This window comes from Festucalex cinctus, chromosome 4 (genome assembly GCF_051991245.1).
Source record: "Festucalex cinctus isolate MCC-2025b chromosome 4, RoL_Fcin_1.0, whole genome shotgun sequence".
NCBI classification, from domain to species: domain Eukaryota; kingdom Metazoa; phylum Chordata; class Actinopteri; order Syngnathiformes; family Syngnathidae; genus Festucalex; species Festucalex cinctus.
Genome location: NC_135414.1, coordinates 28,927,204 through 28,953,917, shown reverse-complemented (window position 1 = coordinate 28,953,917; position 26,714 = coordinate 28,927,204). Strand labels below are relative to the sequence as shown.

The 26,714-nt window shown below is 41.8% G+C and overlaps 1 protein-coding gene across 1 annotated transcript in view; it reads left to right on the top strand.

Annotated features, from left to right (window-relative positions):
• Window positions 1–25,779, top strand: part of itfg1 (integrin alpha FG-GAP repeat containing 1) — an 84,834-nt gene extending 59,055 nt beyond the window's left edge. The window contains exons 13-18 of the mRNA XM_077520140.1: window positions 6,141–6,184; window positions 7,788–7,866; window positions 17,617–17,741; window positions 20,144–20,226; window positions 21,028–21,145; window positions 25,129–25,779. Of these exons, the coding sequence (XP_077376266.1) occupies window positions 6,141–6,184; window positions 7,788–7,866; window positions 17,617–17,741; window positions 20,144–20,226; window positions 21,028–21,145; window positions 25,129–25,188 (509 nt within the window). The 3' untranslated portion in view covers window positions 25,189–25,779. The remainder of the gene's footprint in view (window positions 1–6,140; window positions 6,185–7,787; window positions 7,867–17,616; window positions 17,742–20,143; window positions 20,227–21,027; window positions 21,146–25,128) is intronic.
• Window positions 25,780–26,714: the final 935 nt, after the last annotated feature.

Below are 26,714 nucleotides of genomic sequence, written 5' to 3'. Positions count from 1 at the left end.
GCTGTCACTCAGTAACATAATTTACCGCAGCAGGTTTTAAATCACACGACTTCACTGTCCTCTCAATGAATGAAGCTGATGTAAGTAAATAATGACGCAAACTGCAAAATTGTAATTCCATTTTCACTGCGAAGTCATGTGAGGAAGGCTTTGGCAAAACAATTACACACTCGTGTTGTCAAAACAATCTCTCTCAGAGCTTCAGTATTTGCGGCATAACAATCACACTTCTGAACCTCCAGGTCGGAACATGCAACAAATATTAAGGAAAAAAAATAATAGAATAATGATGATATGAGTCAATAAATAAGATTGGAAACAATGAAATTCTCCTTTACAACTCTTATAATACAACCTGCAGCTTGTACTTGAAGACTGTTTGTTTCGTTTGTTAGCACAAAGTCAAACACCTTCTGTAATCATTATGAATTAAATAGCTCTCGGTCATGGCTGCCCGGTCACCATATTTCCTATAATGAGACAGACGTCTTTGTCAGAGGACCACCAGCACCCCCCCCCCCCCACCACCACCACCACCACCACCCCCACCCCTCAAGCCCAACAACAACAACAAAAACTGTCAAACTGCTATGAAGTGAGCTACAAAGCAGAGTGGTGCTCCACTTTAAAAACACAAAATGGATGCAGCGTGTACAGATGGAGCCGACGACTCATTACTGCCGAGAAGTCTTTAACTCCAAAATTAGAATGATAGAGGCGGAATGCCTTTAAGAGTGTGTATACTCTGTGTGCGTGTGAGACGTAGAGAGTGACAGGCAGAACTGTAGCGCTTGATTAGTTTCCTGCTCACTTATTAGCATGCAGATTAGCTGTATTTAAGAACATCTGTGAGCATCACACTCTCTCTCTCTCCCCTCTCTCACTCTCGCTCTCTCGTCAATCATCCTCCTCCTCCTCCGTTGTCTTCACCTCTCTGGCCAACGTCTTCCTCGTCCTCTTCTCCATCCCGCTTCAGTCTGTCAGTCAGGGTTGTCATTCTGTCCGAGCATGTTTACATGAAGCCTTTCAGTTGCATGCGTCCGGGGGAGGATTGGAATCGGCGCTGAGCGTGGTGACAAGACTGACAGCGGATATAATAATGATACAGTAGATTAAAAAAAAGACTGTTTACAAGGAGTTGTCCTTCACAGAGTGCCCTTTATTTGGCCAGGCTGCCAGACATTTTGGTCAGTTTTTACCATACCAAGAGGACAAATCTGGTCCGGGTCACAACCATACTAAAACCTTTATTAAAAAATAATAATAATAATAATTCACTGCCAACCCAACTTACGAATGCACATTTGCCATCTATAGCAGTCACTGGCAGTGAATAAATAAACTGTAGAATTTTGTTTTTTGTTTTTTTGGTATTCAAAACGACAGTTCCAAATGTAACTACAGTTCTGATTTTAGGCTATACGAAAGGACTGAACAATACTGCACTGTACACAGTTTTAGGTTATAAGAAAACTAAGCGGCAAGTGAACGATAGAAAACCAGTCGATGGGATCTAAGCTGAACTAGTCCATAATAGACGTGACTAGAATGGGGTGGACAGTAGCAGACTGGACTAGACTATTCTATGCTGTACAAAACTGAGCTAGACTATACTGGGTATGACTATAATGGACTTTAGCAGACTGGTTCAGACTATCCTAGGCTAAACAAGTCCATATTTAAGTTGACATGACTATAATGGATTATTCTAGAGTGGACAAGACTATTCTCGGCTATATGAGAGGAGTAGACTATCCTAAACCAGCCTAGATTGGACTAGCTTGTTACCCCGTAGGCATGAGCACACGGTACGAAGCAGAGGTTTAAAGTGAAACTGTATGACAGATGGGGTGGGGGACTGCGAACACCGCTTTCTTTCTCTCTCTGCATGTTAGACTCAAGTCGCCCCGGTGAAGTGCAGCGTTTCGTCTTACTTACAGTTTGGCCGAACAGGACACGGCCACTTGAAGTTTGTTTAATGGAGTCAGACTGGGACACGGCCGCCCGCCTCTTTGTCTCATTCAAGATCAGGAAACTGAAAATCTTTCTGTAGGGCATCAAGTGCTTGCAATTTTAATTTATTTTTTCCTTCATTTGAACAAAACCATCCCAATAATTTTGGGGGGTGCCATCAAAAGTGCACAAAATAATAAATAAAAATAAATAAAACTTTTTGTTTGGCAATATGTTTACCTCTGGATGATTTAGTTGCTTTGTAGCCCCAAAAAAATATTAATAATTTAAAAAAACAAAACAAAATTGCCCAAAATGAAAACCGCGATAATTTCCTCCCGATACCGATCAGCTGAAAATGATGTGATCGGGACTCGGTTTCCGATCACGTGATCGGGATCGGGACATCCCTATTTGGTGGAGTTCGGTGAGATATTTCTTACGTAAAATGGGTCTTTTGTTCAATAAGGTTTAGACTAGACGATACAAGATTGAACAAGTTCACACTTGACAAGACTAGATTGGACTACTCAACCAGACTGGAGTAGACTATATTGGAGTGGACTGGACTATTCTAGGCATTACTAAACGAGTTCGTAGGGTATACTACACCAGCATAAACTGTCATCTGCGAACAGAGCTCAGCAGTTACGTTGTACAGTAGTACGTGTGTGTGCGCACATGTGTACGTGTGCAGGCGCCTGTGCGTTTGATGGCGTGCGAGCTTGTAGCCATTTGTGCTGACACAGCACGTCATGGCCCTCCCGTCAAGGTCTGCTCCTCAAATTTAGTGTGTTTATGTGCGTGTGTGTTTGTGATGTCATGTGACCTGACAGCGTTGCCCAGCCGATGCGCAGGTGAGGTCCGAGTAAAAAAAATAAAAATAAAAAAAATCCAAGCTCGGCGAGGTTAAAAAAAAAAGACACGCACGGAGACTGAGGGATGCGCATTTTAGATAGCACGCTTTGCCCAAGAGCTAATTTTAGTATGATTACATAAGCACACAGAGAGAACAGAAGCCCATTGGAAGACCCTTGCTAACCAAAACAGCAGCATCTTCATATGCGTCAGTTAAATGACACTGCTGTGTTTAATTATTGATATGGATTCTGCACATACGTACAAGACATAATCGATATGACCATATCAAATATCAGTATCATTATATTTAGTCTTTTTCTTCATCTCCACCCTGCATCAATACCTTACACAACATAAGGTGCGAAAAGCCTTTGTTGAACCAAAATTGGGCTTCTGTTCCAGACACGGTGGCTTTTAACACATTCACTGCCAGCCCAGCAAAAAAATACATCATTTGACGTCTTTTTCCGTCAATGGCATTGAATGAGTTAACACTCTTGAAAGTGTACAGTCACCAACCCAAACGGACCCGCTGATTCCCACCGTAATGCTCGTAGCATTCCCCTCCCCCCTTGCCAGCTGAGTCCCACCACGGATGGTGCACGAGCAAGACAGGACTGCATTTGATCACAGGAGACACCGACGAGGTGCTCGGTGCAAGCACACATTGAGTTATTTCCAGGAGCACTCGCTTGTTATGTGTCATCTTGGGACAGAAGCGCGTACAACAAAAGCAGGCTGGCACAAGAAAAAGGAGCACGCGTTTTTAGCTCCCTTGCTGTTCCGTGCACAGTGTCAGTCATGCCTGAACACACTATCAGCGCGGTGACGTGTGATCTCAAGTCTTCCGAATCTTAGTCTTTGACATGACTACTCAAAAATGTGAGTTTTTCACGACTCTTTAAAAAAAAAAAAAAAGTCTCAGGCTGTGTTACCTCATTCTGTTTGGCAATTCGGACAGCCAGCTAAGCTACTTGCGTCACGTGACTTAACCGCCACTTTGCATCGCTTGCACCATTTTGTTTTCCTGCTCGCAATGCATTGTGGTCCACATCAACCTGTTGAGTGACCATCGACACGCGCCTTTTCCAAGTGCATTTTGGGTCATTTTGAGTGCACTGTATTTTTTTTTCTCTGTGGACATTCAGACACCCCTACAAAAATGGCGTATATAATAAACTATATCGGAAAGACTGTGGACATTCGGACACACTCTTTGTCTCGACTGCTCAAAGACTTGATCTTGGCTTCTCAAAGTCCTGATCTTGACTTGGTCTAGACTCCAAAAAGGTTTTGTCTTGACTTGGTTTCTGTGTATCATTGTGATACATCAAGACTTTTATGAATGTAGACCAGAATTGGGAGAGGCAAGACCAAGATTTTCAGGAGGTAAAACCAAATTAAGACGAAGTCTTCGAGGAATTGAGGCCAGGTTTTTGAGGAGTTAAGACCAAGTCAATACCAAGACATTAATCGATTGAGAAGTCAGTATCAAGCCGTTGAGGAACTGAACGGCACAAAAGGTCCTGGCAGGTTTATGCTTTATGCTGTCTCTTAATTATAGACCTTAAAAAGAGTGCTAATGAATTAGTCACCCTTGTTGTACGTTATTACATTAACACTGGTTGCCACTTAACTGTGCTTTACAAAGCAGAGTAGCACTTTGATCAGACCAGAGCAGAGTTGGACAAAGAAAGAATAAAGCATTATGGACTGAGAGTGAACTACAATCAACAGCGTTTGGCAGCTTTTTGCTTTAAAGAGATCAAAGCCCAACATGGCGCACTCAAGGGGCCACCCAAATGGACAAAATGACACGGCATTATCGTCATTTGTCCCATTTATATCACACAAAGATGATTACCGTTGATTCACACGTATTGTGTACCCAGAAAGTATTCACTGTACTTCACACGCCAAAGTTAACAAAAGTTTTATTATATTTGCAAGTATTGTCAAAAATGCTTTTCATGTTGTAATGTAGGGCGGTACATAGAAATGTGATGGGGGAAAAAAATAATTGAACACATTAGGGAATACAGTAATCGCCCTCCATCATGGGGAATTTCAGGTCTGATTACCGAAACTGTAAGTGACATCCACAAAAATAGACATATTCTAGGCATGTTTTTATAGTAATAGGGGGGGCGTCTCAGCAATGATTCTGGAGCTTTAAAACAGGCTTGTGAACATCAAAATGGGCCAAGTTGTTCATTTCATCATATTCCTCAAGGTCTAGCGCCGTTTTCACATAGCTCCCTATACAACCAAATGCATGTGACGCATTTCTATAGAGTGGGGATTCACAGGGCAACACAGTCACGGAACTCTGCTAGGGTCTGACGTTCTAATGTCAGCAACTGGAGGTCGGGATACACATGATAGAAATGTAATTAGAGAGACTGATGGCTCGAGTCCTCTCTGGTTGGTGTATACTTGCTCCTAAGTGTTCATAGTAAAGACAGGGCAAGCTGTCTGTCAGCATTACCTGGTTGAAGTCCCCAGAGTTCCCATAAGAAAAAACATCTGGGTGCTTCTTTGAGAGCAAGCTGATGCTGTCATGGAGCTCTCCAAGTACATGATTAGTTTTAGCATTCAGCGCAATGTAAACAGCTACAATGAACACGGCCACAAAGCCGTGAGACAAAAAAGTGTGGCTTGCACTTGGTATTAATTAGCAGTCCAATTGCCTCGAAGCAGTGAGCGTTTACCAGCTTGCAAATTGTGTACCAAGCTTTGTTTATATGCGTGCTTGCCTCTCTTTTTATTTCCATTCGCAGCATTTCCTCTTGCCGCCGAACGTCCGTCCTCAGTCCGATCATTTTTGACGTCATTTAGCCAGTTGTGTCTTCAGATCCCGTCAGACCCTTATCATCACACGATTTCGGACATCTTTGGATTTTAATGAGTAAAATCCATTGGTTCGTCTGCCGCGATCCAAAAGCAACGGAAGTGACTTTTTCCAGACGTGATTAATCAAATGCAGAACTTCATTTAGCGCGACTGCAACGCGCCAATCAAAGCGACCTCGACATAGGACCCCATTAGCATGCTAATAAAGTCACCTCGCCTCTAATGACTGATTAGCAATTCAGCTGATACTGTGCCACACGCACACAAGCGCTTGCACGCACACGCGGCGTGTCATGTAAGGAAATTCTTTTCATCTGCGCTTGTCACTTTCCCTGTTTGTGTTGATCACATTCATCCATCACGCGTGCATGTAGGCTACATGTATACTCTACGCTTTGTGTTACATTCTGTAAGGTGACTGCATTCTTTTGAATTGTTTTTAATGTAGTTGTGTTCTGTTCTGTCATGTCTAGTGCTCAGCGGCCTCTGCTCCAACGCCTGCCCTGGAAACATTAAGGTAAGTGGCAATGAATATGTCCTTGTTAGGTCGTTATATGTGCAATTTTGAGAATGCAGAACATTTTATCAAACCAAAACAAATTAGTTCTTCTATATGCTAGGTAAGTGTGTACAAAGTCATACTGCAGTTGAATATTTAGGTCACAATATGATCATAATAAAATCATATTTCAGTGCCTTTTTTTTTGCATAGGAAGCATTTCTGTGTGTGGCCTCAGGTGTTTATGGTACACACATGCATTTTTATTATCCTCCAGAGAAACAGACACATGCGCAGAAATAGTGACGAGTATCCTCATTGTGTCCAAACTTTCACATGAATGTTTTGTGGTTCTAGAGACTGCTTAGTTTGTCTTAAAGGACACTTTTACTTGACACATTTACTGTAGCCATGTTCAGCAATAAAAAAGTTAATATTTTGTCTAGAATCAATTAGATAATTAGATAGATTAGATATCATTGAGCCATTTTTAGCAGTAATAGTTAATATTTTGTCTAGAATCAATTAGATAATATCATTATTTTTCATGTACAATTAATCCCTATAAAAAGGCTTTTTGCCACTTGCTGTCAACTGAAAATGACATCACAGGTGCTTGTAGCTCAGGTAGCGACCAATCAGAAGTCACCTGTTTTCTGGGTTTGGTCATGTGACGTTATAGCAAACTGATTGGTTCTCACCAGTGGCCTGAGCACAGGCAGCCGACAGCAAGTGGCAAAATGTGTTTTTAATGTATTAAATGTACCTAAAAAATAATGAAATTATCTAATTAATTCTAGACAAATTATTCTTGTGACTGCTGAAAATGGCTAAAGGAGTCAAGTGTCCCTATAAGTGCACTGGCCTTGTTAGAACTGATGTTTGAACAGGCTTGCAAGTACAGGAGTACCTTGACTTATGAGTCAATTCAAGCACTTAAACTCAACTCACTCATGTATAAAAAAAATAATAATAATAATCTTTTTGTTATGTTTGAATAAGGAAAAATACCGTTTTATATTTATACCATACTAAAAGAGAAAGTGTAATTACATGTACTCATAGTGTACAGTATTGAGTAGTATTTGTGTGTTGCATTTTTGCCTGGAAGTGGCCCAGGTTAAGTGTATAACTACATTTCGAAATCTGAGCTTTCCGTGCTAGCCGCTAACTAGCCCCCAGCTAACAGCTGACTGGTGATGGTATAACGAAGGATTCCAAATGTAATGCCAAACATATATCACAAAGTTTTGTTTTGTTTTGGGGGTTTTTTCCTTGAAACGATTTCTCAGCTTTTCGAGCTGGCCGCCAGCTAGCTTCCCACTCGCCAAGCATGCCGCCGCTTCTTGCGGCATTTGTTTTGCTTTCCCTGTCAGTCGAATTGTCAAGGTGGCAGGCGGGCTGCCGTCGGCTATTTGTGCTCCACGCCGCCGCCGCCGCCGCCATCCATCACCTCCTCCGTCTTTTTTTTTATTTTATTTTCCTCTTAGTCACACCTCCTCCTCTTTTTCTTCTCGTTTGTAGCATTTTGACAACATTTTGCTGTGTCATCATGTCATGAAACTCTTCTTTCGATGTTTTGTTTTATTTATTTTTTATTTATTTATTTTTTTGCTTGCAGCCATTCGGCGTTAACCAGCCGGGCCCGTACGTCATGTACACCACAGTGGACTCCAACGGCTACCTAAAGAACGCCTCAGGTCAGTAGCTTATGTATGTTTCGGGTGTGGGAGTAGCTATTGATTTAGTTTTCCTACTATGAGGAGAGTATAAATAAAATGTGGCAAATAAAATGGCTCCTCAAGCCATGCACGTTGCACTCCACCTGTTGTAACCGAGGACATCAACTCCATCTTGTGCCGCATTTTATTCAAGCAAAGAAAGGGTGGGATGGCACACTAAAAGTAGAGCTGGTCTGTTCCTCAACCACCCCTGATATGAATCTTTATACTGAATCGAGAATCATATTTCTGAAGTTTGCGGGCGACTCAAATGATTCAGTAGCAGCAGTTTACTGACTCGAGTTGGAGGATTCACTGTAAATGTTGCTAACGTCGATGATTTGATCCACTGACTCGTGTTAGCACCTCATCAAAAACACATCGGATGCTGATGGTTCTTTAATTTGGTCCGTGAACTCTAGTTAGCAGACTCGCAGCAAACAGCACAGACTGATTCGGATCACTGACTCAAGTGTGCATACTCACCAAAAACACTTGGATTCAGATGATTCCGTTTTATCAGCTCACGGACTGAACTTAGAGGACTCGCCACGGAATCTAATGATAGAGTTGAATCGGTTAATTCGCGAACTACAATCACGGGACTCGGATGATTCTGTTCACCAAGTCGAGTGTGCAGACTCACTAGAAAACAGTCAGAAAATCAGGTTTTATTGGTTCACCGGTGTCAGTTGAAAATGTTGTACCAGCCCAGTCACAAAAATGCACCAGACTCGGATCAGATCAGATTTGGTTTTATCGGTTCACTGACTGGAGTTAACACCACAGATTGGTCTGCTGACTCAAGTTTGCAGACTCAGATGATTCTTTTTTTTTTTTTTTAGGTTCTCTTACTTGAGTTAGTGGACTCACCTTGGACTAGAGCGATTTGGTTGTGTCGAATCACTGACTTAAGTGAGCAGACTCACTGGAAACGCCACGGACTGCGTTAATTCAGCCTTATCGGCTCACTGACTCAATTTAAACTCATTGAACCTTTACTTTTCCATTGTATTTGTAAGTGGCTTTAGAGGACAGTTTCCACTTCTGAGGAGGATTTTTTCTTCAGTGATGTTCTCCTCTGCAGTTCATTCAATTCTCTAAATTGGCAACGGAAACATTAGCCATTTTTTGTCTTCATTGGACTTCACTTCCAGCAGTCACATAAGGATCCTGCAGGCAGCCTCCGTGTGATAAAATGCATTTTTACTTCCCGCTGAGCTATGTTGGAAACATTGTATTGAGCCCCCCTTCTCTAAAGTCTCTAAAGCTTCTTTTATTATTATTATTTTATTTTCCTCATTCCTCAAAGTCATCCTCTTTCGAGACAGCACCTGCACATTGCATCAGGGAGAAGACGGCGGCCAGGAGAACAGCCGATTTCTCCGCCTCGTGATTGTTTCCTTTATGTTCTTTACCAAGACTTGCTTCCACAAGCAATGTAGGCCACCATCTTTTTAAACTATGATCTAAACTGTGCAATGACCCGCTGTCACAAGAAGCCACGTCTAAAAAGGCCCAAGACATGATGACAGGATGTACGTATGATGGGATGGGACGTTGGCTGCAATAAACTGATGTTGCACTACAGTGGCAAGCCATTGGGGTCAGGGATAAATATAGCCTGTGTGTTGTTGATGTGTCTGTAGTGCTCCTGTTGTTGTGTTTCCACTCACTTTTTTTTTTCTGTACAAAATGTTTGCTGCAGAAGTGTGCCTTTAAAGCTGCTGCCAACGATGCCATTACATGTATCATCATCATTAGTGCTCATATTTGTTGTGGTAACATTAACAGTACAGTGAACTTGAGATTAGAGACCAAGACCTGCTATGAATAGAAAAAAAAATACAGCAATAGTTATGGTAATACTGTAAACCTTACTCTGAACATTTTAAATTATTTGTAAAGCAAAACCATAATTGCTGGAAGTGTGCAAATCCTGAGAACTATCAAGTACCAAACTGTGGAAATATAGCTCTAAACTGGTTTCACCATTTGCTTTTTTCCTGAATGTTGTCGCTATGACACGAGTTGCCCTTCTCCCACCATGTGAGTACTTAACCGGTGACATAGTTGTACGACGACTGGTCAGCAATCGCGTTGTTAATCGTTGTCCCATGGCTGAATGTGGAGCGTGGGCAGGCTTTCAACTGTCTTGGTGCAGTAAACTCTCGTTGGCTGGGACCACTAGCCTCTTTTTGTGCAAGCTAGCTAGGCGCTTGACTATCCCGCTAACTGTCGTCTGCTTCCATCATGATGGCTCAGGTGGATGTCTCTCTACCATGCTATGGTTATCCTGCTCCATCTTTGACTATTACAAATACACCAAAAAAAACAAACAAACAAATGATTAGGTCTACTTATTTTGTAGTATAGGGCAGTTTAAGAGCCAGTAAGCTCAACTAAGCTAGGTTTGCCATCTAATGGTGATTGGTGATATTACAACTTAAAATTATGCAGTGGAACCCCACTATTTAAAGGGGATAGGGACCAGGCCAGCACGCAAATATGAAAAATCCGTACGTAATAGATGCACGCATTGAAATGCATTTATGGGGAAAAATAAATGTTTTTGTTTTTTGTTTTTTTTAATAAAGCCCCCAAAAATCTACCAACAACAACAACAACAACAACAACAAAACAATCTCCAATATCTATTCTCCACAAAGAACAGGCATTTGGCCTGACAGACCAAAAAATGTATGAACATTACTCTTCAATGGGGGTGGTTGCTAATGCTCATTAGTATCTTAGTTCACAATTTAACAGCTGTAAACAAGAATATACACAACTTTCTCACTCCCCGTTCTCCAGGCCTGCTCCTTTTTGGCTTGGTCCCAACCATATTGGAATCCGGTTCTGTTGTACAGCTCCAGGTGCCCACAATGACTATTTGGTCCTGCATTGTTTCTCCATGCTACCTGCACAGCACACTGTGTGTATATGCTTTGTGTACGTTCTCAACGCCGATTGGTTGTCACGACGTGCTGTGTATCTTCCACTTCAAATGTACTAACTTGAGCGAAAGTGCTGGCCCCCAATCACGTCGCCACAAATGCATCAATCATGCCACCCAACATGGATTTACACAAACTGCATTTTTTTTTTCTTTTTTTTTTCATGAAGCATCTATGAAGACAACAATCTTATCTCTCTGTCGCATCTCAAGCAGAACGCCAAACTATTTAGCATCAGAACATTCCGGATGATTGCTGTCTGGCTCATTGTAATTCAGCCTCCCCTACTTTTTTTTTTTTTTCCCCACTGTGTTTCCACTGGAGTGCACATGGCGAAGGAGAAGTTGAGTAGCCCAAGGCCTCGCCAGCACTATTCCCCTGACTCCTCATTTAACAGCAGCAAAATGCTGCCAGGGAACCGCTACTTGTTTGTGTGTGCGCGTGAGCTTGTGTGTGGCGATTTCAAGTGCGTTCATTTTGTAGTTTGTCGCTTTAGGGACTGCAAGAGATGAGCACTCGCTGCGTGAGGCCACGCTGTGAACTTCATTCGCTTTCGCCTCCACGCGAGACGGCGAAGAGCAAAGCAGATGATCACCTGGAGTGGGCACTTGTGTAGTGAGCGTGCATTTATGTGTGCGTGTTCACATACGGGTGGGCATCTGCTTGCTAACATGCTAAGCAGGTAGGATGGATGAGCGTGGCAAGCAAGCACGCTCATCAGTGACTTCCCGCTGAGATTGAGAGGCTCGTAGTGATAAATGCTTGCCTGCACACCAAGATGTTTTTGGGGTTTTTTTTGCAAGTTAGTAGTACCTCACGATGGTGAGCCATTTTTGTTGGTTGGTTGGTTTGTAGGGCTGCCACTAACGATTATTTTAATAATTGATTAATCCGACAATCATTTTGTCGATTAATTAAAAAACATTTTTTTGAGTTTCATCCCTATATTTAAAAACATGAAATTGTGAAGGGAAGTGCTCATTGAGTTGTTTGCCTTTTGTCAAGTGTAGGTAGGTAGGTTGCTAGTTAATTTGTTTGGTTGGTTGTCCGACTAGTTGTGTGTTAGTTTGTTCACATTATTAAATGGCTACTTTACTGATTGAGCCGTTTTCAGCAGTAATTGTCTATAATGTCTATAATTAACTCATTCACTCCCAGCCATTTTCACAGAAGCAATCCCGTTCGCTCCCGGCTGTTTTATTGGATTTTGATTGATTTTGCAAGGCCCACAGAATATTGTGTTCAATTGCTATAAAAGCATGGAACCTATCAAAAGAAAGATTAAAGTCTCTTCTTTCATCAGGAAAAATTGTGTTTCCATCTGTTTCAGTTTTGCAGCAATTAGCATTAGAAGAGAGCTAAGTTTCATCAGTTTTTACAAATCTCTTTAAAATTGTAAGTAATTTAGATTTTTTTCAACATGGCCCTGGTTGATCTCCTTTGCTCTGCTGCCACCTGCTGGCCGTTTGTGTAATAACTACCATTTCTGCAACCGTTCTTTGCAGTTGAAAGGCTGCATCAAAGCCTTCTGTATGCTCTAGCATGAAAACCAAAAAACAAAACGTATAAATACGTCTTTGGGACACTTAAAACATTAAAAAAAAAACGTATTTACACGTTATTGGGAGCAAATGAGTTAATGTGGTAACTTCATTATTCTTAAAGTACAATTAATACCTTTAAAAAGTTTTTTTTTTATTTCTACTTGCTGTCAACTGATGACATCACCTGTGCTGAGGTATCGACCGATCATGGCTCAATTTACTGACCAAACCCAGAAAACAGGTGAGCCATGATTGTACGTTACCTACTTCCTCAGCAACATCATCAGTCGACAGCAAGTAGAAAAAATAATAATTTTTAAAGGTATTGATTGTACATGAAAAATAATAGTTATCAAATTCATTCTGGAGAAAATATGAACTTCTCACTGCTGAAAATTGTTCAATGAGTCAAGTATCCCTTTAAACTTGCTGACCTGTTTCTCAAGGTCTCTTGATGAATAATACTTGGCTGTTGCACTTGTACACATTCCGACATCTGCATGAGGTGTGTATCTCGGAAGGAATTTGTTGCTGATTCAAATGAGGATTGCGCTGCCGATGTCTGCTGACTACCAATGTCGTTTGTTTATTGGATTTATAGAATACGGTTATGGCCTGGGTTCTACTGTGAGAGTCCTCTTCGAAAACCACCAGGAAAATGCAGGTCTGGTCTTAGCACTGATGGAGACGAGTGTGCTCGTGGGGCGGAGAATCAATGTTGAGCTTTCTTCACTCTGTCCAATTAGCCTAATGACTTGGGGGGGGGATTAGTAACTCACAAAATCACACAGCACGCACACCCTCCGCTTCATTCTACATGCATGCGTGACCTTTTGCAAATGAAACAGTAGTCATGCTGCGTGCATATGGATTATGTCTTAGTAGTTAGGAAGATTCAAAACAACTTGAAGGCTAAGTCAAGTAAAAGCCTGAATCGTGTCCACCTGCAGATTCAGCGCGTGAGTCGTGCTTGATTGTTGCCACATTAACACCAAGTAGGTGACTTAAATGGCACTGTTTTTAGTCTCATTCCATTCTTATGCTTATGTTATACAATTGTAACAAGTGACTATGTTCTATGAAATAATGGAAATACTGAAAAATGTATATCAAACTGAAGTGATCCAATCTGCTTGGTGGAAACACGGTTGGTTGGTTGGTTGGTTGGTTGGGTGTCAGTCCGGTTGGATGGTTGGTCAGCTATTTGGTTGGTTGGTTTCACTGTTTGTTTTTTAAATAGGTTGGTTCGTCACTTCTCAGTCGCATTTGTTTTTTTTAGTTTGTTGGATAATTGTTCGTTTAATAGACAGTTTTAGTTCACTCGGTTGCCCGTCTCGTTTAGTTGGCCGGTTGTTTGTTGGTTGTTCTTTCATTTGGTAGTTGGTTGACCAGTTGTTAATGAGGTTGGTTGGTTGATTGGTCTGTTGTTAAGTGCTCCATTGGTCACTTGTTAATTTGGTTGGTTGTCAGTTGTTGGTTAAGTTGTTGGTTAAGTTGTTGGTTGGTTAAGTGATTGCAACATTTTCAATAAAAAAAAAAAATTAAAGAGAAAGAATAAGATAAACTTACTATTGAAAATAGGGAGTAGAGGATGTTACGTGTAAACTAAAAACAGAAATGGAGAGGAACTCTTCTTCTGCAAGGAAAATAAAAGGGATGATGAGAGAGAGAGAGATGTAAAGTTGTTATTGATCAGCCCCCGTCGTCCTTGTTTTTATGTCCTTCATGATGGTGAGGTGCCCTCCTCTTAACTCACGCCTGTCTTGTTTCTTCTCTTTCATGCATGACCCTGTAATCTCGCAGCCCCACCTCACGTCCACGTCGCCATCGCCACTTTATGGACGCCATAAATCATCGCAGCAATACTCGCCACCTTTGTTGTCTTGTCTGTCTCTTGATGTCCTGAGAAGAAGTTGCTTGTTTCTTCCCTCATCCCGTTGAGGTTGTCGAAGGTCATAGAACTGTACTTCATCTTCCCGACTGCAGTCAAACAATTTTTGTGACTTTCAATCAGATTTCTACACCTCTCAGCTGATGTTTTGTCCCATTCTTCATGAGCGAACTGCTCCAGTTGGCCGAGGTTTGAAGGGTGCTTTCTGCAGACGGCATGTTTCTGCACCTTCCACAGATGCTCAATGGGTTTTAGATCAAGCTTCATAGACGATCGTCCATAATTTTGCTTTTCACCTTTCTTGGCTGTTTTTAGCTGGTGCGATCTGACACCGATGCGCCTTGACTTTTCCTCCTCAGTGTCAGAGTTTTGACGCCACACCTAGAATGGTCCATGGTTGCCCCGCCCCTCTTTCTCCTCATCCTCTGCAATTTGCTCCTTTTATCACCATCAGGAACGGTTTCTATAGCAACCAGCGCATGGAATGGGAATTACTTGGGAAACGCCATTTTGAAGTCATTTGTTTGCTTCTTTAATGAATCCCTTGTTTTCACTAGTTTGTCTGTTTGCCAAGCAATCTTCTTGGAATCATTCAACTCTATGGAGCACTTAAAAAAAGAAGATAACAAATCACAATAATCAATAATAATAGTAGGAGTTCCTCAACATGACTTGAGACACCAGTTTCCACAAGTGCATCAAAACTTGATAATTTCGATGATGCTCTGTATAAAAAAACAAAACAAAAAACAAATGTGTCAATCACAGAAGAGTCTCAAGGTGCTTCATTGGCTCGCAGTTGTCAAATATGGACGACATCCCCTGATCTAAACCCCCAAGAGGGCATGGAAAAACTCAAAAACCCCAGCTGGGCATCAGCGACTCACCCAAACTGGCTCTGTGTGACTTTTCCCACCTTCCCAAGCTCAAGGGGTTCGTCAAGGGGGGCCCATTTTGATCACATCAGAATGACCACGATGATGGCGCTGCGGACGACACCGGAAAAATTCTTCACAGAGCGCATGAAGGTGTGGCAGACGAGGCTGCGAAAGCGTGTTTGACTCCAAGTCGGATTACTTTGAAGGGGAAAAACTTGCTTGGGTTTGAAATATATCTTTCAGTCCTGGAACTTCTCAAGCACGCCATGTATATTCCTCCCGTCGCCATGCATAAATGAGCACGTTCCACTCAATATGTTATGCTATGAGCTCATTCAAGACATCCTCCTCCTTATGGAATGCAGATTCTAGTTATTCATTTCCTATTTCACTGTCGGGTTGACCTAGTAAGCTTTGGGAAACGTTTACTCTCAAGTGTGTGCTCTATACGTAGCAATGTCGCAGGCATATCATACATGCAGACTTTAGCATAAAACACTGAGAGCCACACACACATCTAAGAGATCCATTGTTGACTATCAGTCATGTGTGCCGGCTGGAATTCCCTGCCAAGTCCTAGCCGACTTGGCTTTGGGATGTGACGCACGCGCACGCACACGCATGCACATCATGCCAGCATCCTCATGTTGTGAGATGGCTTTCTCCCAGCCGTCGCCACATTTCCTGTATTCTTTTCGCCAATACACACACACACACACACATCAGACTCTCAAGCCAGCCTCCAGCCTTGCTTGATCAACACACACAATCCACTGAGGCCAAGCCACATGAAGCAGCTAAAAAAACATCCCAAACAAATAGCCTTGGACACTTTAGAGCTCTTACACTGTGAGGGCCAAGTATTTGTACAGCTTTCCCTTTATATAACCACCACAAAGGTTTTGTAAAAAGTTGTCTGTCGTCAAGGGACGTCGTCATGCACTGTCTGATAAACGCTTAAAGTTTTCGCAATTTAGCTTTGTCCATCGGTCTAGTATACGTGGGTCATGGCATAGTAGCAATCTGATCAAATTCATGATTGAATTGACAAGCTGATTTCATGGGGCTAAGTGAAACGTAATGAAACTAAAACTCAAACTATGCCTCTTGCACCCCAAAATGTTGAAACTCAAACTTTTTTGCATTTTCCATTGCACATCTGTCTAGTACGCATGGTTCAAACTTGATAGCAATTAGTTGACAATCGGACATCTTTGAAGAACGGCTTGCAAATGACCAAAAATGAAGCCAAAATGGTCTGCGAGTGCGTGTCGCAGCCTCGCGTAATAGTTTTACCCTCGGAGAGCTCAAGTGCGTTTGTTCGTTTGTGACCCGACCCTCCAGAGGTACCTCGGACTGGAAGGAAGCGGCCAATGTCGAGGTTTAAGCGAGGCGGAGGCAGAGCTTTGCAATGTGCAGTCCATCCACATTAGTTCTGATCACTGGCTGCCTCCAGGCTCGCTCGCGCTCGCTCGTTTTTTTTTTCCTCTCTCTCCTCCCATCTTTGTTTACCACGTAGAGGTTGATTTATGTCGGCTGCACTTGGAAGAGTTGCATGGACAGCGTGGGCGAGACCCAGCAGCTGATGGGGGGTTGGGGGGTGCAGGGTATAGAAGGTTGGCTGAAACAAGGAAGGCCAGAGAGGTAATAGATTTATATTGGACGCTACTCATAAAAGAGTATTTGAATTTGATGTTTAATTTCATTTAAGTAGCCATTGAGGTCGTAATGTTTAAGAGTCCATAACAAGGTAGTTTTTTATTTCTCCATCCATCTTATAATAAGTGCATGATGAGACATGCATTTGCCGTTTCCTGGTTGCAACATGGAAAGCATCCAATTTGATTAAAAGAAATGGCTGTACAATGGCTGACAGCAACACCTTTTTTTGGGGGGGGGGGGGGGGGTTGGATTTTTGGGGGGTTTAAAAAAAAACTTCTTTTTTTTCCCCCCCAGTAGTATTCATCATGGCTGTCATTTATATGCGGATTTTTACTTTTTAGAAAATGTGGAGGGGTTAATAGTAAAACATGATAATCATAATAATAATAATAATAATAATATTAATGACACGTATAATTAGTGGTTTTGCGTAGCAATTTTTGTTTTTAATTTTGAAAACAAGATGAAAACACTACATCAGGTGTTTTAGATGTATTCGCTTATGTTCATTTTTTATGTAATTATATAATAAATCTTCAACATAAATTCTGAATAATTAAATTGAAAATTAATACATTATTTAGTTTTTTTTAACTGGATTGCCTCATTTCAACTTCTTTTATTTTGCTTCTTTTTTTTTTTTATTTTATTTTTTTTCATCATGAATTATTTCCCCGCGACCCTTGTGAGGAAGAAGCGGTCAAGAAACTGGATGGATGGATCATGAATTATTTGATCAATTCATTTTATGCTTTGCGTTTGTTTAGTATTCATTCAAGTTTTTCTTCTTCCTGCAGCGGGTCAGTTGAGCCAGTCGGCGCACTTCTCCCTGCAGCTGCCCTACACCGTGCTGGGCCTTGGACGCAGCGCCAACTTCCTGAACCACTTGGTAGTCGGCATCCCGCACCGGCCCGGAGAAGCGGTGAGTGGAAGTTAGCCCTTCGCAGCCGTGCTGGTGTGGGCTGTGTTAAATAAACAATGGCGGGAACGCAGACTTGTGTAGTCTGCCTACTGAGACGAGCTCCAATCACTGCAGCGCTCACTTTCGAAGGGCTTAGGGCTTAAAATTACCCAGTTGAGGTTTTAAGTTTGGGTTTTAAAATGGTATTGAGGTCTCATACAGTAGTAGGGTTTCAAGTCAAGGTTTGGTTACAGATACAGCTTCAAATGCACATAGGGTTTTTTTTTCCTCCTTATTCTCTTCCTCTTTACATAAACTCGATGACATCCCTGTGGGGCACCAAGGAAGTCTGCTCGCCTTTTATTAAGCGAGGAAAGACGATGACAACAAAGCAGCAGCTCATCTCTCAGCCGTCTGCACGACTAATCAACTCACGACAATGAAGAGGAGGAAGTGGAGAGCTGACGCGTGGCCATGTTGTGTTGATGAAGACTTTATTAACGCCTCACTTATTTGCAAACAAGCGCAAAGGCGCAGCAATGGGGAGGGGGAGGTGTATTCGGGATTTTACCATGCGGTTGAGTACTCGCCAGTACACTTAAAAATGTCAATATGTTCTTGAAAATGTGATTAAAAATGAGTTTCCAATTCAAATCAGGAAAATGTTGTCAAACATCGCATAGCTTTCCCTCAAATATGAATCATATTCCACGTTCTCAAGAGGTACACGTGATGCTGTTGTGCTCACTTTGGCCTTCAGGGGGACAGTGTGGTCTACGCATACAGATAGCACACACACACACACACACACAAAAAAAAAAAAAAATGGAAGAACACAAAAAAGAAGGTCTCGGCAGAGCTCTTTTTTTTCACAGAGCAGAAAGATGTTATGCCTGCGTGTATTATTTTTCTGTATAGATTGCTGCATTGTTGGTTATTTTACAGGTTCTAATGCAAAATCAATGCAATTTGTGAACCTATTTCACACTGTTAGCATAAAGCTAATATGCTTTCGCAAGGCAAAGCCCGACTTCAAAACCGAGCTTGAAATCATAAATCTGTCTGAAACTATTCTTTCAAACACTACTTATAAATCCTAACCTTTGTTTTAAATCCCAAATTGAAACCTTGAAACCTGAATTTTAAATTGTTTTTTCCTCCCTCATAATGCCACAATTTGATAATCAAATTCTTAGTTGTATTTTCCATCTCTACTAAAGTGTAGGGATGTGACGATAAGCGCGATATCGCGATATCGTGATATTAAAACTGCCACAATATCGTCGGCGTCATGTTCATGATATTTAAATGCAACACTGTTCAAAAAGTCAGGTTGATTTCCATTCGTGCAGTTCTAGCACCCTCTCGTGGCTAATTTTTTTTTTTACAGTAATCTAATTTTCATTGGGGATGTTTTGGCCCTTCCGTGTTTAAAATCTACACTAAATGTCAGATGAAGGAGAACGGAATATGCTTGTCAACCAAGTCAATATGTGGAGAAGCTCAATGTGTGCGTGTATTAACAACAACAACATAATAATAATAATAATAATAATAATAATAACAATAATAATAATAACATTGCAGTTATGTACAAAAGCAGAAGCTTGTGCTTTTTTTTTTTTAAGTATGAGCTCATTTTTCTTACAATATTGTGACCTTTTTTAAATATCGCCAAACTCCCCACAATATCGTGATAATTATTGTATCGTGAGCTTCATATTGTAATATCGTATATCATGACCTTTGGATATCTTTACCTCCCCATTGAAGGTATCAAAGGTATAAGATGGTGTCTTAATACCGTTTTAGTTATCAAACGCTATCAAAGGTATCACGATACAGCACTAAAATCAGCTTACCGCAATCTTTTACAACAATATCAACTGTCGTATACAATCAATCACAATACATTGATATAATCCTATTATTGTGATATTTTTCAACAATATCAAATGGTATCAGTATACAGGGCGATGACTGATATCACGCTAGTTTCCAAGACTGTCAAAATTAATTGACAATAAAATGCACTGTTTGGGTCCTTGAATCTTTTTCATGCTTTTGTGTCCTACCTAATTTTGTGTCACTTAGTAAATCTTTTCCGTTTCACCATTGAAGTAAAGCGAAAGTCAATGGCGAGTGATGCTCTTATTGCCGATGCAGCGCGCGTGTTACGCATGCGTGGGCGTGTATGTGTTCTTAATGGCAGCTTGTTTCAACTCGATGTTTTTGCCCCAAGGCAGGATGGGAGAAACGATTGCCAACAGTGTTGAACATTTTAGCTGCAGGCTAATCATCCGATTTCATTTGTATGTGTTTTTCTGATTCGAAATATTTGAACTTGTAGTCGAGCGATATCGTGATAAGAAGAATAATTGACGTGTGTGCCTGCCCCCCCCCCCCCCTCCCCCGCTCCACAGGAGTCCAGGAAGCAGGAATGGACGGCCATCATCCCCAACTCTCAGCTCATTGTCATCCCCTACCCGCACAATCAGCCCAGCAGGTACACGCACGCACGCACACACCACGGGACACTCGGGGTGCTCGTTGCCATGGACACCATTGGCTTAGCGGCAGCACCTCATCTGCCGCCACTTAGCGACAGCACACTTAAGTTAGCGGCACAGATTTTCTGGTGTTGGGCAAACACACATACGCACACACGGCATGCGACCCCATGGTGTGTGTGCGTGCGCGGTCTCGCAATTGACGATACAGATGGCAGCGCACGAGCGCATACAACATGGATGCCACAAAACTGTATACGTTAATGATCTTCCAGCAGCAGATGGTTTCTAGGTGTCACAATATTTTCCAACGCGACGGAGGATATCACAATACGTCGTAATAAACAAGATCGGAATCCAACAGCTTCATTTGTATCACAATACGCCAAATACATAATTGATGTCAGTATAATTTCAAAGCTTTCGGTGGTAGCAAACTCCCATTGAAATGACCGAAGGCGACTTTTGTTTACGCACGGGATACGTTATCACGATCACATGACCAGGATACCCGTGGTATGTTTTTATTTTGATACTGAAACGGTTAAAAATAAAATTCAGGGAATAAGATGCCAGAGATATTTGCACTTTTATTGTTTATACACAATGCCTAATCCAATATTGGAAAATGAAAAGTCTTGTATCGCTTTAAGGCCGTAACATTAAAATATGTAAAAAGTGAAGGGAGAGAATCGCCACCGGCCGAGTTATTTTGCCAACTTTTGACACAAAATGGCAACTTTAGAGCGAGGCCAACCAATCGTAACGCCAACTTTTCTTTCCCTTTCCGTGTGCAGCTGGAGCGCCAAACTGTACCTGACGCCCAGTAACAGCGTGCTGCTGACCGCCATTGCCCTCATCGGCGTGTGCGTCTTCATCCTCGTCATCATCGGCATCCTCCACTGGCAGGAGAAGGTCGGGCACGCGCACACAAACACTGACACGGAGCTAACATCCCTCGGAAAAACTCGTTTATTGGCGTCTTCGGTCCTTTCAGCATGGCGGATCTGCTCTTTCATTAGTCACATAAATACACCCTCCGGGGAGCCTCCGCCGCCGTTTATTTTCTCATCTTTCCTGCTCACGCCGCGACGGTCTCGCTCGCACATCACGTGCACGCGAGAACTTGCAACTTTTTGGTTGTTTTTGTACCTCTTTTTTTTTTTTCTTTTCTTTGCGACTCACAGCGTGAACGCCGACTGCTGAGCTCAGTCTTGGCTGGCATCCTTACGCAGCCATCTGCCACACGCGCGTGTGTGTGCATGTGTGTGCGTGTATGTGTGACCCTAAGCTTTTTGTGCGTTTTTATGGGCAGTCACCAAATTTCACCCACGTTCATAAGGGAAATCGGATTCTTGTGTCCAAAATGTGTCCATGAGATTTTGTATGCATAGTAACAGATGGATGACGCAATCAGATTTCTTTGTGTTCTTGCGCCATTCATCTGTTACTATGCATACAAAATCTCATGGACACATTTTTCTTCAAGGAACCAAAATGGCCACTTCAACTAAAAATTGCAGCCTTTTAGTATCTTTTTGAACATGTTTTGTTTTAGGACTTTTGTATTTGATCTACTCATGATAGACATTGCTAAAAAAAATTAATGCTGTGTTTTCAAGCTCTGACCTTGTGGAGTTACTTTCATGTTTTATTGCAAGTGGTCAAACTTCACCACCACAGTGACGGAAACTCAAATCCTTCACAATTTAGTGTCACTCTGCTGTTCTAGTAGCTACGATTTGGCAGCAGTCGAGCAAAATTGCGAGGTAATTTAATGGATCTCTGAAAAAGCTCAAAATGGACTCTTAAAATGGTTCCTTTCGAAATGAAATGGCACGCTTCCTTCCTTTTTGGACGCGGGTCCTTGAGGATTTTTGGTGGGTGTACTCGTAATCAACAGTGCTACAAGATGTCATGTTGATAAATGAAACTGGCTTCGTTGGCTGGATTTTCCAGCAATTTGTCAAGCTATAACCTCATGGAGAGTCAAGTTAAATTTTGTAGCTATGCTACACCCACACGTAGCTGCAAAAACCCAAAGTCTTTGCATTTTACTGTCACCCATCTAGCCAGTATACGTACCTCAAAGCCAGCAAACAAAATCTCTTGGATGTGTTTGTCTTTAAATGGACTCCTGAAAATGACCTATATGGGCCATAAAATGGCTGCTTTGAACCAAAATGGCAGATTTTCTGTGTCTTTTAAGGCATGACTTCTTGAGACTTTTTTTTTTTGTGGGTCTGCTCATGATTGACCGCGCTATTACATTTAATGTTGCCAAGTGAAACTGGCTTTCGGGGAGGAACGGACAAGTTTATCTTTGAAGTACCATCGACAAACTTCACCCGAACATGGTTGCTTCGAACCAAAATGAAACATTTTTGTGGGTCTGCACCATCTGCTCATGATAGACAATACTATTACATTTATTGCTGCCAAGTGAAACTGGCTTTTGGGGAGGAATGGACAAGTTTATCTTTGAAGTACCATAGACAAACGATACCCGAAAAAGGTTGCTTTGAACCAAAATGGCAGACTTTCTATTTCTTTTAAGGCATACCTTCTTAAGACTTTTTCGTAGGTCTACTTATGATAGACTGTCCTAATAGATTTAATGTTGCTAAATGAATCTGGCTTTGAAGGAGAAACGGACACATTTTTTGAAGGAGCCTAGACAAACTACACCTGAAAATGGTTGCTTTGAACCAAAATGGCAGACTTTCTGTTTCTTTCAAGGCATACCTTCATAAGACCTTTTTGTGGGTCTACCTATGATAGACGGTGCTATTAGATTTAATGTTGCTAAGTGAAACTGGTTTTGAAGGAGGAACGGACACATTTTTTAAAGGGCCCTAGACAAACTACACCTGAAAAAGGTTGCTTTGAACCAAAATGGCAGACTTTCTGTTTCTTTCAAGGCATACCTTCATAAGACCTTTTTGTGGGTCTACCTATGATAGACGGTGCTATTAGATTTAATGTTGCTAAGTGAAACTGGCTTTGAGGGAGGAACGGACACGTTTTTTTGAAGGACCCTAGACAAACTACACCTGAAAATGGTTGCTTTGAACCAAAATGGCAGACTTTCTGTTTCTTTTAAGGCATGCCTTCTTAAGACTTTTTGTGGGTCTACTCATGATAGACAGTGCTATTACTTTTAATGTTGCTAAGTGAAACTGGTTTTGGGGCAGGAACGACCAAGTTTGTCTTATAAATTACACCCAAAAATGGTTGCATCGAGACAAAATGGCAGACTTACTGTGTCCTTACAGGCATGACTTCTTGAGACTTTTTTTTTTTTTTTGTAGGTCTTCCCGTGATCAACAGTGCTGTTAAATTTAATGTTACAAAGTCAAACTGGCTTCAGTGGTTGTATTTTCCAAAAAAACTGTTGTGTTTAGTAGCGCCTTACTTAAGGTCAGCACCAGAAGGCTGACTGGCATTTTGCATTTGGCTGTGTTTACTCGCTGGCATTTGCTCTCCTAACAACAAAGTCAGGTGGAGGACAGACGTGAGGATGAGCCCGTTGCTAACTTAACGCGGCAAACATCCATACGGAGCAAAGCAGAGGAATATTTAAGGAGGCCGATCAATCACTCCAAAGGAAGCGTCTTCCCACCTGAGGCGCAGCGTCCGACTTAATTAATCCACATCAGAGACGACGGCGTCATTAAAAGCGTCGGACGGACACAAATCAATGCGCCGCCGCTTAATGATGATTCACGGGTCCCCGATGACGGATGCCGTCCCCCAGATGCCCGATTAGAGCGTCCGCGTCGATGGCAGAGTGCATTGCCAAAGTAAAGAACATCCCGGCTTTTCATCTTTACCGCAGAAAAAAAAACAAAAAAAACAAGAGGCGGGACCATCAGTCAATACCTGGCAAGATGAATCAGCGATTGATTTGTGTGGAAAAAAAAAAAACACAAGTGACAGGCTGACAAATTATGCCTCATCTTTCGGGTGGAAGGATTCAACATCAAAGAGTTTTGACATATTTTAAAAATAACTCTTTGTATGATGGGAAGATAAAGACTCAAGTTAATCTTGTCCACAAACACTTCTACAACAGTGCGAGGTTTTCTTCTTTTGAAATGTTGCACCCGGTAAAACCATCGGCAATTTATTTATTTTTTCACACCTTCAACTCTCAAATTGTGCTCTGGTCTCCCTCTCGTGGTCCGCAAAAGAATCGCTGAATTATATTCAAACTCTGTATGGAATGGAATCGTATCAAATTTATTGTCATTGCACGTCACAAGTACAGAGCCACAAGCTTCACCTAACAGTTACAAACCATCCGAGAGATAAAACAACGACCGGCAGAGCGAGATACGACGTGAAGCCTGACAGGTCGCCAAGCTACGCACCCGTAAGTATGCATGTTCACAGTAAGTCTGCCATTTTGGTTTGAAGCTGCCATTTTAAGGACGTTTGCCATTTCCGGGGGTCCTTCACAGATGAACCCGTTTTGGGATATTGCTCAATTAGAATTTTCAACTTTTTGTTTGTGATCACGAATATTGTGCATTTTTGGCCTTTTAGCACCACTGTAGTTAGGGGGGGAAGTAGTATGTAAGAAAAAAAATGTTTAGTCGTGATGGATAAGGTGCATAAAAATTTTTTTTTTTTTTAAACGCAAGGACAAGAAGCTTTGTGCGAGCGTGCGTGCGATTTCAATAAGACGTCAGCTGTCACTTCAAAGAAAGTCGACGGCGTGGTGAGAAATTGCTGCTGTCGGCGAAAACCTTTTTGGCCGGGATGAATATTCTTAGCTTGTCATGTGAAGGGGATGGGTGGCGGCTGTGTGGGGGGGATGGAGGGTTGGGGCTGGGGTTGATTGTTTTTTAAGTGTCGTCTGATCGTTTTTTTTCTTGTGTTTTTGTGCACCTCAGAAAGCAGACGACCGGGAGAAGAGGCAGGAAGCCCACCGCTTCCATTTTGATGCCATGTGACCAGCCCCCGCCCCCCATCCTGCCCCCTCTTACCTGCTGTTCACCTTACCTGGCCCACCACTTGCATGCACGTTACCTGGCCTGCTTTTACCCTGCCCAACCTTTCACCTGTTAACTTAATTTTCCCCACCTGACATTCGCACCATCACTCCAAAGCAGTGGGTCGTTTATCTGTATGAAAAAAAAAAAAAAGTTTCTCGTGGCTCATTTTCTTATCTGAAAAATGGCCACGTTCTGAAATGACGTTTTTAATTGCCACTTCACCACATTGTTGTCGTCTTTTTGGAAAAAAAAATGGCTGCTGTCGGAGCATGCACAGTGTTGGTGTCTGACTCCATTCCGTTTTTGGTCAACTTTTTTTTTTTTTTCCTGTTGCCAAGATTTTGTCTTCAAGTCATTTGAGTCTTGTCCTTGTCTTTTTGAGCGACTGTGGGGCCCAGTGCGACGGTTGGTCCTATTTTACATGGTTTGGGATTTGCACTTTCATTTTTTTTTTCTTTTTTTTTTTATCTAACAATTACGCGTGTAATTTATTTGGTTTTGCGAACGCCGCAGCAACTTAATGTGAATAATAAAAGTTATTGACTGTGAGCTGAGGAGTTTGTGTGCTTTCTGCTTCAGCCTGAATACACATCCTGGGCTGCAGCCTAGAATTGAATTGATTTAGGTGCAGCAGTGAAATGAAACGGCTTTTTATTTTTGCTGAGAAGACCCCCCCGCGCGCGCGCACACACACGCACTTTCCCTCCCTGCAGCCTGCTGCATAAAACATGCAGAGCGGGGACACGAGTGCAGGATTGTAAGCATTTTTATACTCACATCAACGCCATGCAGACTTGCGTCTGTGTCTGCGTGCGGAGAGGAGACGGTCCGTTTCCGCGTGGCAGAGCACAACCGGAAGTCGTTTCAGTTTCAACATAATAGCATCAAATGCCAAATTGAACTAAGTCAATCTTTAATTATTTCAATAGTTTAAAAAAAAAGATAAAAATACGTCGGTGAGTGAGCAGTCCAGAATGTTGCCAGATTACGATGCGACAATTAGGCTAATTTACATAATGACCGCCCCCCCCATACCAAGTTTTTCTGATCAAGCATGAAACACTATCATGCAAAAAACACGGGTGCACCCCTGCTGTCACGTCAAAGTCAAACGGTAAGCAGAGCTGCGTTGAGTTTTGTTGAATGCACAGATTAGTTTGAGCCTGTGTTAGCTTCTGATTAGCGACGCGCACTTGATTGCTTGGGGGAATTTGTCGACGCTAAAAATGGTTAATATGCATCGCCCGATCACAAATGTATGATTAATTATGCAAAAATGTGTGACATTGACACATTTAGATGCAGTACTGAAAAGGGCACAATTTGTTTAAAAAAAAAAAAAAAAAGTAAATATTTTATGTTTTTATGCTATGTGATCGTTTCCTTATTAACTATGTCAAATATTGTCGTTTATTTTAATATAATAAAAGATTGTCATTTTTAATTGCTTTTGTTTAATAGCATACATTACCATTTGATTAGTG